The following is a 14,027-nucleotide window of genomic DNA, read 5'->3' as shown; positions in this document are numbered from 1 at the left end:
CATCCATCCGTCCCTCCCTCCCTCCACCCAGCCAGCCAAACTTTTAAAGTAATATAGTTGGTTAAAGTACCCATCCTTGAACAAGGTTCCCACCACCCCACCGCTGGGTGCCCCCATCTGGCACGTAATAACCCCCCAGCCCCCCCCCCAAAACCTCAATTGGAATTACACATCGTTACATCGCCCCCTATTGCCGGGCTATGTCTGTGAAACGTAGCGCCTTCACCGATAGCCCCGTAGTTCTGAGAATGGCGCGAATATCAACTTACACATGATTACCATTCTATACTGTTATTAACAATAATTTCCTCACAAACACTCACCAGGCAGGCGGTTCATGTTGACTCCCTGGGCAGAGAGCCCGATCCCCATGTACCTGCAACCACGACAGGGACAAGGAATATCAGGGCCTGTACCACACACCTCCTCGCAGGAACAGCAGCAGCAGCTACTGCTTAGGATGGGCGCGTAACAACGCGTCTTTTCCAAAGAAAAAACCCATTACGACACTCGCCATGCATGAAAACCGATCGGTTGTCCTTTGATTCAAGCGTTCGTATATCTTGTACACAATGGCATTCAAAGTGACCCCTGCCACTACTGGAGGCCGCCACGTTAAATTTAACCACGCCGTTGGTATGTCAGCCAAGATGGGTAACCTTTGTCAATAACCAACAGGCTACTGGGAGCGGAAGTCATTTTTAAAACGCAACGTGAACATCTGTGCAATCGTGAGATGCGAACATTACATTATCTGTGAAGAAAACGAAATTGACTTGGGCCGAACACATCAGTCGAAGCCAGTGGGTGACACATACGGCAGTGACAGCCAAAATACGAAACATGTCCGAGGAGGCCCTCAACAGTGGAGATGGAGCGATTAAATCAGCTCGGGTGCAAGGAGCTCGAGCGTTGCATTGCAGGATGAGGAATGGTTATAGTTTGGGGAGGCTGAATTTAGCAGTGGATAGACCACGGCTGTTAACAATGGCAATCAATCAGCACACAATGGCACAAACTCATAACAGGCCAGTAACATCCACTTCACAGCAGACTTTTAACTATTTTTTTTATTTGACCCGTTAAGGTCCACTGAGCTATGTAGCTCTTTTTCATTAGCGACCTGGCCACAAATGATAGCTCAAATAAGTGGCTTATCATGTGGAAATTTACATCGCCAAATACTCTTAAACGCACGTTCATTCTAAATGTGGAGGAAAAAAACGGAGGACCCGGAGAAAAATCCACGTGACCATGGGGAGAACATGCAAACTCCAAATATACAGAAGGCGTCACAGGGTCGGGACCGAACCCACGACCTCGTGTATACCAGGCGAGGGAGTTAACATCTCCTAGCCACCGCAGTGTGCACACTTTACCCCGTAACATGTAACCTGCCAATTGATTCAGTTGTGGCGTGGCCATTCACGCTGCTGGGTGGAATAAAGGCTGCGGGATTTAAAAAATGTGCCTTGTAGCTTGAATTACCGAGCTGGGAGATGAGTCCAGTGTGTTAACCATTACACCACAGCAGCATTCTTAAGGTTAGTTATTGGCCTCATGTAAAAACAATAACAATATGTTCTTAATCACAGGTGTCAATACACCACAACCTGCACTGACCAGCATGGCGAGGCATGGTCACACAACCCCCAGAAATGAAGGAAATGTGAGGTCTTCATCCAGTGCGATGTTTGCAGCGGGATATAGATGATTATTACTACTACACTTTGTGCAATCAGGTATTCATTTGTGAATAATACAGGGGGTTGTGTGAAAGAGGGCAACCGATGATGCATTGAGTTTTGAGAGTAGGCTTGATGCATTATTTCAACCACAATGGAATAGTAAGTAGAGTAATTCAACATTAGCATAGGGTGATGGGTGTTGGAGACAGGAATAGTGTGTGTTTAATTGCATGGGTGGGAGAGAAAAGAAACTGGAAAATAAGCCCCTGGCCATTGATAAAAGGTGCATTCAAAGGCTGCGGGAGTGCTCATGACAGCACAGGGGGAAGCAACTTTGAAGTTTGGAATGGAACACAGAGAAATAACATCTCCGATGTAATCTGGAAGGTTGCGATGGGTGGGGCCATGCTCAGGGCGGTGGAGGGGGGGGACGAGGTTACCGGGAGGCACTGGGGAGCGGATCCCATAGATCAGCAACCAAAAGGGAAGAGCGAAGAGCAAATGGTGGGGAAACACTCAGACAGCAGTTATTAGCCTGCGGCATGGATACCGTGCAGGAGAAGTTTGGAACGTCAGCGCAACGTGCATAGGGAACATCAGTGCCATTTTGCGGTAACAACAAACACACACCGGCACATGGACCATGAATGGACGTGTGCTCTCTCCGTGTGCTGTGGCCTCCGTAACTGGGCGGGGAGGGTGGGGGGCGGAGGGCCCTTGGGGAAGAGGATGGAAGCCACTGGAACCAGCGGTGTTGATTGGAGAAGCCGCCATACCAACAACGTTGAGAACCACTGCCGTAAGAGCACATCATGGATGCTGAGGTGGTGATGACTGAGCCAAAATTGTAGAATGCAGCAAAAGGCAGAATCTGACCCGGCTGGCGTAGTTGGGTCAATCGGCTTCGGCCGTGACAACTTCCTGAATTTTAATCATTTTTAAAACAGGCTTGGCGACTGAAGGATGGTCTGGATGCAACGTGCATCGTCGAGTGGAAGCATCCAACTCACCCGTCTCGTCCCTTGCTGATGATCTTCACCTCGAAGTAGTAAATCCCACACGCGGCCGGGATCGGGTGTGTGGCGCGAACGGACGCCGCATCCTTGGGAGTTTTTCCATGTCCTGAAGCACAGCCCCAAACACATCGCAATTAACTTCACCGCACCATCACCCACACCGCCATCAAAGCCTCAACCTCCACAATAAGCAACACCGCCAACCAAACCTTCGCCTGCTTTAAGTCTTTATTTTTTTATCCACTCCCCGCACCTCCGACTAGCACGGTTGGCTATGTACGGTGTGAAAAAAGTTCAACGTACATACATCATAACTTACAGGTTCACCGAACATCACCATGAACGTCAAAAACCATCAGTACCATCACTATACCATTACCATCTGGAAAGATCTCAGAACCAGCGCGCACGGGTTGGGCGATTCTCACGATTCCTATCATGAAATCTTAAATAAAAAAGTTTAAATCAATGATTCCGTATAATCATGGGGGACATGGGGGGGGGGGGGGGTAGGGAGGAGGGATTGCGGAGCCCAGCATGACTTTCAGGCAAGAAGGGAGGGCCCATGGGACCGGGCAGGCCTAGTGGAATTGCCATTGAATGTGTGGCCGATGACCGTGCCATAAAATGCTATGGCAATTCCATTCGCCAGATGTCAGATGTTCTCGATCCTAAGACCAGCTGGCTGTAATCGCCATCGTGCTACGGCAATTCTGTGACAAACTTGCCAGGAATCTGAACCGTGGACCCCAAATAAAACAATCCACAGCCACAGGGGGTGGTCATCACCACACTACAACCCAGTCTCAAACATGATCTCACGACAATGCTATGTGCACGTGGAAATTACTTTCAGCCTGAAAAACTCATTGAGTAGATGAGGAGGCGGCTCCCGGCTGTAAAGGTCGCAAAGTCAAATCTTGTTCAGGGTCAAGCAAGCCCAGCCATTATCATCGCCGCTGGGAGTTGGTGAAACTAACAATGCCTATAGATACCACTTGGTTGGATGTGAGTAATTATCACAGAAACATGGAATATGCATAACTGGCTAAAGAACAATAATTAAAAAGAACCCCAACTAAGACTCTAAAAATAAAAACGTTGTTACATGAATTCAGGAACGGATGCATTTTTGTTCCACTCGGGTTTAGGAAAGGTTTCTCTACCATCAAGCCACATACAATCAATAAGATTATAAAGAGACAAATCATTATCAAAGGAATTTGACTCAGAGAGAGAGAACTGACGCAGCCATTCAAGCTCTCACAAAACAAGAAATTATCTAAAGCCATTTAAAAGGACAGAACAGCTCCATCGAGATCGACAACCATTCATCAATAATTGATAACTCATGTTTTATGTGGGATGGTGCTTGCCCTAAAAAATACAACTTGGGCAAGGCACCAGGCTGGGGTAGCATATAGGCTTTGTTGCTTTTGCAGAATTTGCACTGTGCTACACCTGGCCAAGCCGAGAGCATACAAGACCCGCTCACCTGAAATTAATGCGAAGTTGGCCTGCGACCAATCGCAAGATCTGGGCCAGCCACGTGTGTGACAACGTAGCGGCTCGGGGAGCATTCCCCAGCACTGTGAGGTGGCACAGTGCTATGGTGGCCACATGACCCCCCCCCCCCCTCGGATTAGAATTGGCGAGTGGCAAGGCCGGCTGAGACCCCTCCGTTACTCCAGTGATCGCCCCCCCTAATATGAACACGATTCTGAGACTCGACAATTAACATCTCGTTATCTTCGCCACAATTGAATTGTCCAGCGGTCGGCGCACTCGGCATTTTGAGCGAGTCGGTACAGAAATTGATGGAGCAGTTCTCAGTACAGGAGTCCGGTGATTGATGTCCGCAAACACCCAAACCCACAGTGTGCTGTATAAAGTTAACAATAAACACCCTGTGGGCATCGTGAGCAAGAGCACGACATCGTGTACTAACAAAACACAAAGAGCGCCTCCTTCGAAACATACCCAGAAATAACGTCGCGTTAATTACTGCCAAGTGCTTTTACCGCGTTACAAAATCGCAGAGTCTTTCCTCACAAGAGGCAACGATCGTAGAGCGCTTACGTCTGGTTAAATGAAAGGCACAGGGATTGAAACGGACCAAGGGCCCTGGCCGAGTGACATGGTGCAGCGTGTTTGTCCACTCCCGTTTGTTTTTCTGCAAGACCCAACACTGCTGCGCTAATGCAGCATCAAACTGCTGTTTGAAGAGGAACGGGCGCGACAGCACGAGACGAGGGTCAGTGGCAGCGCACACCGCACCAGCTGTGCTTACAGTGCGCGTAAACAGTAAAACCAACGCTCAACAGCGGCATCCAGCAGCCAAACAATGAGCTAGCTGGAGGCCCTCAAGCCAAATAATCTTTTTACCCTTCCCCAATGACGAAACCACTTCTGTTAATATTTTTAAAATTGGGGCTCATTTGACTACGGGGAAGCCACAGTTAATAGTCTTTGCATTTTGTTATGCAAATATATCGAGTACGTTTCTTCTTTGCTTAATTTAAGAGCAGTCGACTAACAATGAGAAGGTTGAGCGTTCACTTATTGGTTTGGGGTTTGTTTGAGCCCATCATCTCTGCAGGGTATACAAAGTGAGTACCGCTCTGTGGAGTAGTCAACAGTGGTAGCCCCGTGCAATTTTCACAGCAGCCAACGGGGTTGTGCAATGCCCACGCGTGCGAGCAAAGGGAACAGACTCGACTATGTATTCGTTCAACACGCCGCGTTACACAGACTGTGATATACGGTGTCCATATATAGCGCGCGAGACGGAGCGGGGGAGGGCGGGGAGCCACGCAACAGTGGGTATCACACTGTACGATGCAGTCGGCGACGCGAGTTCCGATTTCTGGTCACGGCTAACATTAGCGGAAAGTGGCGTTTGAGCGGCCTGTGCCTTCAGCCACCCCGACCTTCACCGACAAGCACTACTGACCAATGTGGTGAAGTAGTGTCAATCTACCCGCCTTCACTGACACGGCGTGGAGAGGTCTTCTTCCAGCGATAGACTGACAAAGGGCTGCAAATTAAATTTGTCCGACACACACGCACATATTGTACAAGCACTGCCGGTGTACGCTCTGCGAGGCACGGAGCATTCCACATACACACTTTGCATGCTGATTCTCTACTGCGCCCGCCGCCACACATTACGTGCATCCGGCGTGTGGGTGCATGACACCCAAAAGTGTCTACACGCAGCACCGCACAATGTAACGTAGCAAGTATTTTGTGCAAGAGACTTGTAACAAAAATCTACACGAAGATTACAATGAACCATCTTTATCTGCTCCCAACCGCGTTTCCCCCCCTGCACGGGGTTCTTCATTTGGCTTGCCGAGACAAAGAGACGCAGAATGGTGTGATGAACAAGGCCGAGATGAGAGCGCCGTAGACGAGAGATACAGATTAGTGGAATTATGGAAAGGTGATATGTCACAACCACGTGTGACATTATATCAAATGTACACATGACACACGGCATCGCGTGACCTGCAAGCCCATGCTAATTGTATTACTTGGCCCACTGGAAAATGTAGCTGACAAACCGCTGCTCGCTTACCTCCTCTTCGAGCTAATAGGCCCCCAGCCCTTTGTGTAAATGTGTTTAAGTCGCTGGTTGCAGACACAGCAAAGAAAATTAGGTCTATACATTATGATTGTATTTTTTCCAGGAAGGTCTCACCGAGTCTCAAGACTTTTTCAGAAGTGATCTGCATTGGAATGTGCGGTTCATTCCTTTTTAATAAGCGGAAAATCTGGAGCAGCCTGAAAAAAAATTACAGGCAAACGTCCACACAAATGGGTCCACAAACCTCTAGAATGGACTGCAATCTCCTCAACACCTCACAGCCCAAAGGCTTTGAAGGAACCGCCTCGTGTGACCATGGCACCACAGTCGTTATTCATAAACGTGTTACGACTCAGGTCTAGACGTAAAATATCACTTTCTCCTCTCTGCCCTCCTTACTCACGAGTCTAAACATCAGGGCACCTGGGAGAATGCTGGCAGATGTCACACTCGCACACATAAATGTGACCACATTACTCCAACAACCAAATCCCAATCACAGATCAACTACAAAATCACTGTCTTTATGATCCGTTCTGGGCTGCCCACGCAGCTCTCCACTCCCCACCACACGTGCCCTCAACTGCAATGGTTCATGGCAACACCAATACCCCCAGTCGACTACTCCTCCACTCTTTGCTGGAAATAACTCTTTCCCCCATCAACCACGCTGCCAGCTCCTTCTCCCCTGCTCCAGTCAGGGTACACGAACTTCCTTTTCTGCCATGCCTATGACCGTTTCTCTCTGTCCTGTGTTTTCATCCCCTCCGATGCTACTATTAACATTATCACACTTGTTTACCCAAGAAAGCCTCACCGAGTCTCAGGGTTCTGCCAAGTTTTCACTGTAGGGGGCAATATTCCTCTGCGTAATCCCAAATGAGCAAAATTTCAGGTAATTTTTCAGAATTTTGATGTTTGGCCGACATTGGTTGCAATGTATCTCTTAGCCATGGGAGGAAACCGGTTAAACCCAGACGAAACCCATGCAGAACACGGTGAGAACACACCAACACACAACGCTCGTGAGAACACACCAACACACACAACGCTCGCTTTGCCTCTCCCTTGCCAGGTCGCAATCCCCATCCTCCCGTGGAGTTACGACACACGCGTTGCGCGTTGCTCGTCCGTGCACAATGTGTCGAGATGCAGTGGAACCTAACACGCCTTAAACTCGCATTCGTATTGAAAACACTGCACGTTACATAATGCACTCTGTCAGGGATTTCACATATTGTGCTGCAGATGTGACACGTGCATTAACTTAAGACCGATGAGAAATGTTACAAAAATATTATGACAAACCCACACAGGAAAACGTGTGAAAATATACAATACTTAGTAGGGTAAGTTTGACAATATAAAACTATATTTATCCCAGTGATAGGGTGCCCCACAGAAATATAACATTAAATTCTGCACGACACACATTAAATACATAGTTGTGGTGTTGCACATGCACATAACACAGACTAAAGAAAACATGAAATATAAGGAATATTTTAATACACGTGTACACAAAGGCACAAATCCCCTGGATAGCCTGAACTGACTGTTGGGGCAAGTGCTGTTAGCGAGCACCTATGAAGGCCAGCACAGCACATGAGGGGGTGGGTGGCAAGCACCACGCCTGACCGTCTTTGTCTCCCCAGTGGTGATGTTTTTACACACCGCACCAGGTACTCATTTGAGTTCGAGTCGACCTAGGGGAGATTCAGATAATCATCACTGGTGTTGTCCGTGAGCGGGAATCAAACTCAGGTCGCCAGGTCGCAGCGCTAACCGCAACCCCTCCCCACAAGGTCTACTCATGCACAAAACACGGGCAGCGAATTTCCCACACGTAGTTTACACGACACCGCAATCATCCAGGTTGGGCCTGTGGTTGAGTGCTCAACCCCCAATCAGAAGCTTGAGGAGTTCCAATTCCATTCAAGGGTCACCTAAGGCAATCTCTTCCATGGGGTTGTTAACATGGGAAACGCTCTCCAGTCATCAAGATCTTCTCTCAGAAAAACCCTCAAACTCCGCTCAGTGGAGGTCTCTCCTTCTCCACTGCAGCTCTCGTCGTCTGCATTTACATCTCCCCAGCAATCTGCGCTGCCAATGTTCACGTCTCGGCTCGAGACTTGTATTGTATCTTATACAGATGTATCTTATCTTACATGTATGTAACTTCTCTTCTGCCCTTGACTAACTGCTGCAATGTACATATTTTGCTATGTGGTGTGGTTCCCAGAGCCGTACTGCTTGCTGTGCATCATCCACAACTTGATTTAAGATGCTGTATAAATCCCAGCTGTACTACATTAAAGGACTGGCCCGGTGCGGGAATGTGGGATTTCTACCACGGCAGCCAGTGACGATGCTGGCTCATTGCGATGACAGCAGGGAGAAATATTTACCTTTTGATTTCTCAGCGTGGACCGCGCGCACGAATAATGCACTGTACACGCACAGCAAATTGTACCCACCGCAGTGCACTGACCACACAAAGCGCACTGTACACACACAGAGGGCTGCTTGGTGGAACGCATTTATGGAGTCAAAGAGGAAAAAAACCCATCAAAACATCTCCGTGCTCAAATGGGCACAGAGCAGTTCCCAATTTGTTTGTGACCAACGGTGGAAATTCGACATTCCCACGACAGGGGCCAGTCTTACCCAGAGCACACCGGTGCAGCTAAGTATACGCAATACGGAAAAACTGCATCCGGACTAAGTCGTACACAAACACAACATTTAGCACTCCACGCAGGTGTACGCGGCAACGTTCGATGCGCGCGAGATCCATTGCGCATCCCAAATGAACCCTGCACGGTGAACCCGGCTCACGGTGAACCCGGCTCACGGTGAACCCGGCTCACGGTGAACCCGGCTCACGGTGAACCCGGCTCACGGTGAACCCGGCTCACGGTGAACCCGGCTCACCGTGAACCCGGCTCACCGTGAACCCGGCTCACCGTGAACCCGGCTCACCGTGAACCCGGCTCACCGTGAACCCGGCTCACCGTGAACCCGGCTCACCGTGAACCCGGCTCACCGTGAACCCGGCTCAAGGTGAACCCGGCTCAAGGTGAACCCGGCTCAAGGTGAACCCGGCTCACGGTGAACCCGGCTCACCGTGAACCCGGCTCACCGTGAACCCGGCTCACCGTGAACCCGGCTCACCGTGAACCCGGCTCACCGTGAACCCGGCTCACCGTGAACCCGGCTCACCGTGAACCCGGCTCACCGTGAACCCGGCTCACCGTGAACCCGGCTCAAGGTGAACCCGGCTCAAGGTGAACCCGGCTCACCGTGAACCCGGCTCAAGGTGAACCCGGCTCACCGTGAACCCGGCTCACGGTGAACCCGGCTCACGGTGAACCCGGCTCACGGTGAACCCGGCTCACCGTGAACCCGGCTCACCGTGAATCCGGCTCAAGGTGAACCCGGCTCAAGGTGAACCCGGCTTACCGTGAACCCGGCTCAAGGTGAACCCGGCTCACCGTGAACCCGGCTCACCGTGAACCCGGCTCAAGGTGAACCTGGCTCACGGTGAACCCGGCTCAAAGTGAACCCGGCTCAAGGTGAACCCGGCTCAAAGTGAACCCGGCTCAAGGTGAACCCGGCTCACCGTGAACCCGGCTCAAGGTGAACCCGGCTCACCGTGAACCCGGCTCACCGTGAACCCGGCTCAAGGTGAACCCGGCTCACGGTGAACACGGCTCACCGTGAACCCGGCTCACCGTGAACCCGGCTCACCGTGAACCCGGCTCACCGTGAACCCGGCTCACCGTGAACCCGGCTCACCGTGAACCCGGCTCAAGGTGAACCCGGCTCACAGTGAACCCGGCTCAAAGTGAACCCGGCTCACGGTGAACCCGGCTCAAGGTGAACCCGGCTCACGGTGAACCCGGCTCACGGTGAACCCGGCTCACGGTGAACCCGGCTCACCGTGAACCCGGCTCACCGTGAACCCGGCTCACCGTGAACCCGGCTCACGGTGAACCCGGCTCACGGTGAACCCGGCTCACAGTGAACCCTGCACGGTGAACCCGGCTCAAGGTGAACCCAGTTCACCGTGAACCCAGTCACCAGGGCTCTCTCGGTCTTGCCGTGCCGCGCGGGCACGGCAACGCGGGGCGTTTTCCACCTCGGCGCGACCGCGTTCCGTGCTGCAGTCTCCAATGTGCCCACTGCGCCAGGACATTTAACGCGACGACATTAACGTGGGCTGGCTCACTGCTGGGTGGCGACTGAAAGCCGCTTGGCACAACAAAAGACACCTCGACTAACGACAATAGCCTAACAATCACAACAACACCACCACCACGCACTGGAAAATAGCGACAACCACATCATTAAAACTGTCAAATTATAACCACAACAAACAGCACAACTACTACATCAACCGTTACACCAACCACGTAACCACGACCATCACAATCACCACAAAACCATTACATCATCGACAACCACAGCATAACAACCACCATTACATCATCAACCACGTAACAACCACCATTACGTCAATGACATAATACAAACCACAACCATTACATAAACAAGCACATTACAACCATTACACACAGAAAACAATCGCATCACAACCATAACAACATTGACAACAATAACCTTTACCAGCATAACCACAACGAGCATGGTGGACACAACAATCGATAACGATAATTATCACAACACCATAGCCCCCGTGTATACAACTTGAACCAAAATGACAACCGTGACAATAACAACAATTATGACAATGTAACAGCGCAGCTGAAACTACAAATAATCGCAAGAAGACAACGAACACGACTACAATAAGCGGCCACAACATCTTCATGACAATAGCCAGTGACAGCAACAACCACCACCACACCAATAACCACCACCACACCAACAACCACCACCACACCAACAACCACCACCACCACACCAACAACCACCACCACCACACCAACCGCTAACAACCACCACCACCACACCAACCGCTAACAACCACCACCACCACACCAACAACAGCCACCACCACCACACCAACCACCACCACACCAACAACCACCACCACACCAACCGCTAACAACCACCACCACCACCACACCAACAACCACCACCACCACCACACCAACAACAGCCACCACCACCACACCAACAACCACCACCACACCAACAACCACCACCACACCAACCGCTAACAACAACCACCACCACACCACCAACCACCACCACACCAACAACCACCACCACCACACCAACAACCACCACCACACCAACAACCACCACCACCACACCAACCGCTAACAACCACCACCACCACACCAACAACAGCCACCACCACCACACCAACAACCACCACCACACCAACAACCACCACCACACCAACCGCTAACAACAACCACCACCACACCACCACCACACCAACAACCACCACCACCACACCAACAACCACCACCACCACACCAACAACCACCACCACCATACCAACCGCTAACAACCACCACCACCACCACACCAACAACAGCCACCACCACCACACCAACCACCACCACCACACCAACCACCACCACCCCAACAACCACCACCACCACCACCACCGCTAACAACAACCACCACCACACCACCAACCACCACCACACCACCAACCACCACCACCCCAACAACCACCACCACCACACCAACCGCTAACAACCACCACCACACCAACAACCACCACCACCACACCAACAACCACCACCCCAACAACCACCACCACCCCAACAACCACCACCACAACAACCGCTAACAACAACAACAACAACCACCACCACCACAACATCCACCACCACCACACCAACAACCACCACCACACCAAACGCTAACAACCACCACCACGACACCAACAACCACCACCACGACACCAACAACCACCACCACCACACCAACAACCACAACCACCACCACACCAACAACCACCACACCAACAACCACCACCACCACACCAACAACCACCACCACCACACCAACAACCACCACCACAACAACCGCTAACAACAACCACCACCACCAGCAGCAGCAGAAGCTGCGGCTGCATCGTCAGCAAACAGCGAGGGTTTCTGCGGCCGGAATCAGACATAGACCCAGGCGACGATGATTACGATGATGGCGATGATGATTGATGTACAAGTACGTGCGTCAAGTTGACGATGGCGATGCATTTAAGTCACGATCGTGGCGACAATGAAAATAGCGACGTGAGTGGTTGAAACGCACGATGAATATCAAACGTTAAAGTGCTGACGTTATAACGACGACGACGCAGGCATTACGGTTGGTGGTGGTGGCGAAGGGGAGGATGAAGATGCTGACGGCAGTGAATGGCGTTGGGAAGCAGTGATGGAATTGGGGGTGAACGGTGGGGGCAGGAGATGGAAGAGAGAGAGCCAGGCGAGATGGCGTGAGTGAAAGAGAGACGTGGAGAGAGAGAGGGGGGGAGATGACACGGAAAGGGATGCGTGCAGGCAGAGAGAGAGAAACTGAGATGCGGACTCCGAGACAAAGGCGGAAGGGAGAGAGAAGAGAGAGCTGGGGACAAAGAATACAGTGTGTGCTGCACTGTATATAAACAAATAGCGAGACAAAAGAGTCGAGCACGGAGACGAGAGCGGTATGAGGATGCGACATGGAGAGACGGGAGACAGCTTCGGTACAACACGGTGGGGAGACGAGGACGATGGGCTGAGAGAGAGAGACACGGAGACAGCAACTGAGCGAGATGGACAGGCAGAGAGGAGGATGCAGGATGTACGGAGACGAGAATGGTGACACGAAAAAAGAGCCGTGGAGGCAAAAGTGGTGACGGAGACAGACTGGCGATATGCGGGCAGAGGCTGGGAGAGACGTAACCAGGAGGGGGTTAGACAAGTGGGGGAGCGACTGGGATGAAGACAAAGCCAAGGCGGCGGGGAAATAAGATCCGCAAAACCAAGTAGTACATGGTTGGAGACCTGGGGACTGGGAGACGGCGTCGGAGATACACGGGGAACGGCAACAGAGACAATTAGACACGCGAAATCAGGAGATGCTCAGAGACGCGCGGTGAGGCAGAGAGAAACAAGGAGGGAGACAGATGGACACATGAGATACAGCAACCAGGAGACACGATACAAGGCTACGGAGTCAGGAGACAGAGACACACAGACACACAGGACACGCAGAGACACAGGGGACACAGACACGCAGAGACACAGGGGGTGCGGAGACGGACACAAGATACGGGAGCACAAGGTTGCCACGGATTAGAGGACACAGAGACACGGGGGGACACGGAGAGACACAGAGAGACACGGGGGGACACGGAAAGACACAGAGACACGGGGGGACACGGAGAGACACAGAGACACAGAGAGACAGAGAGACACGGGAGGGAGAGGGCCCCGCCCGGGCCGCGCCACCCGGCACCTTTGTAGTGAACGCGAAGGTTATTCTGCGAGAGGCCGATGTAGCTGAACTTGTCCTTAGGGCTCCATGATCGCGGCAGGGGGTTCTCGGCCTCGTCCACGGCCGGGTAGAGGCGTGCGAGGCGCTCGGAGAGTTCTCTGCCGTCCGCGGTCGCCGCTGTCGCCGCGGCCGGGAGCGGAACGCCCGAGCAGCTCGCCGCAGCCGCCATCTCGCTCCCTCTGCTGCTCCTCCTCCTCCTCCCCCCCACACGTGACCCCGCCCTCCCGCACCACGTGACGCCCCCCCATCCACGCCGCGACCAATCAC

General features: G+C 51.9%; 1 protein-coding gene across 1 annotated transcript in view; it reads right to left on the bottom strand.

Annotated features, from left to right (window-relative positions):
* The window catches only part of LOC144732380 (ran-binding protein 9-like), a 63,397-nt gene extending 49,438 nt beyond the window's left edge, over positions 1-13,959 (bottom strand). Inside the window, exons 1-3 of the mRNA XM_078613882.1 lie at positions 13,722-13,959; positions 2,699-2,810; positions 324-376 (exon numbers count right to left, since the gene is read on the bottom strand). Coding sequence (XP_078470008.1) covers positions 324-376; positions 2,699-2,810; positions 13,722-13,929 — 373 coding nt within the window. The 5' untranslated portion in view covers positions 13,930-13,959. The remainder of the gene's footprint in view (positions 1-323; positions 377-2,698; positions 2,811-13,721) is intronic.
* Positions 13,960-14,027: the final 68 nt, after the last annotated feature.

This window comes from Lampetra planeri, chromosome 42 (assembly GCF_965212315.1).
Source record: "Lampetra planeri chromosome 42, kcLamPlan1.2.h2, whole genome shotgun sequence".
NCBI lineage: Eukaryota > Metazoa > Chordata > Hyperoartia > Petromyzontiformes > Petromyzontidae > Lampetra > Lampetra planeri.
This window is presented reverse-complemented; position numbering and strand designations above follow the sequence as displayed.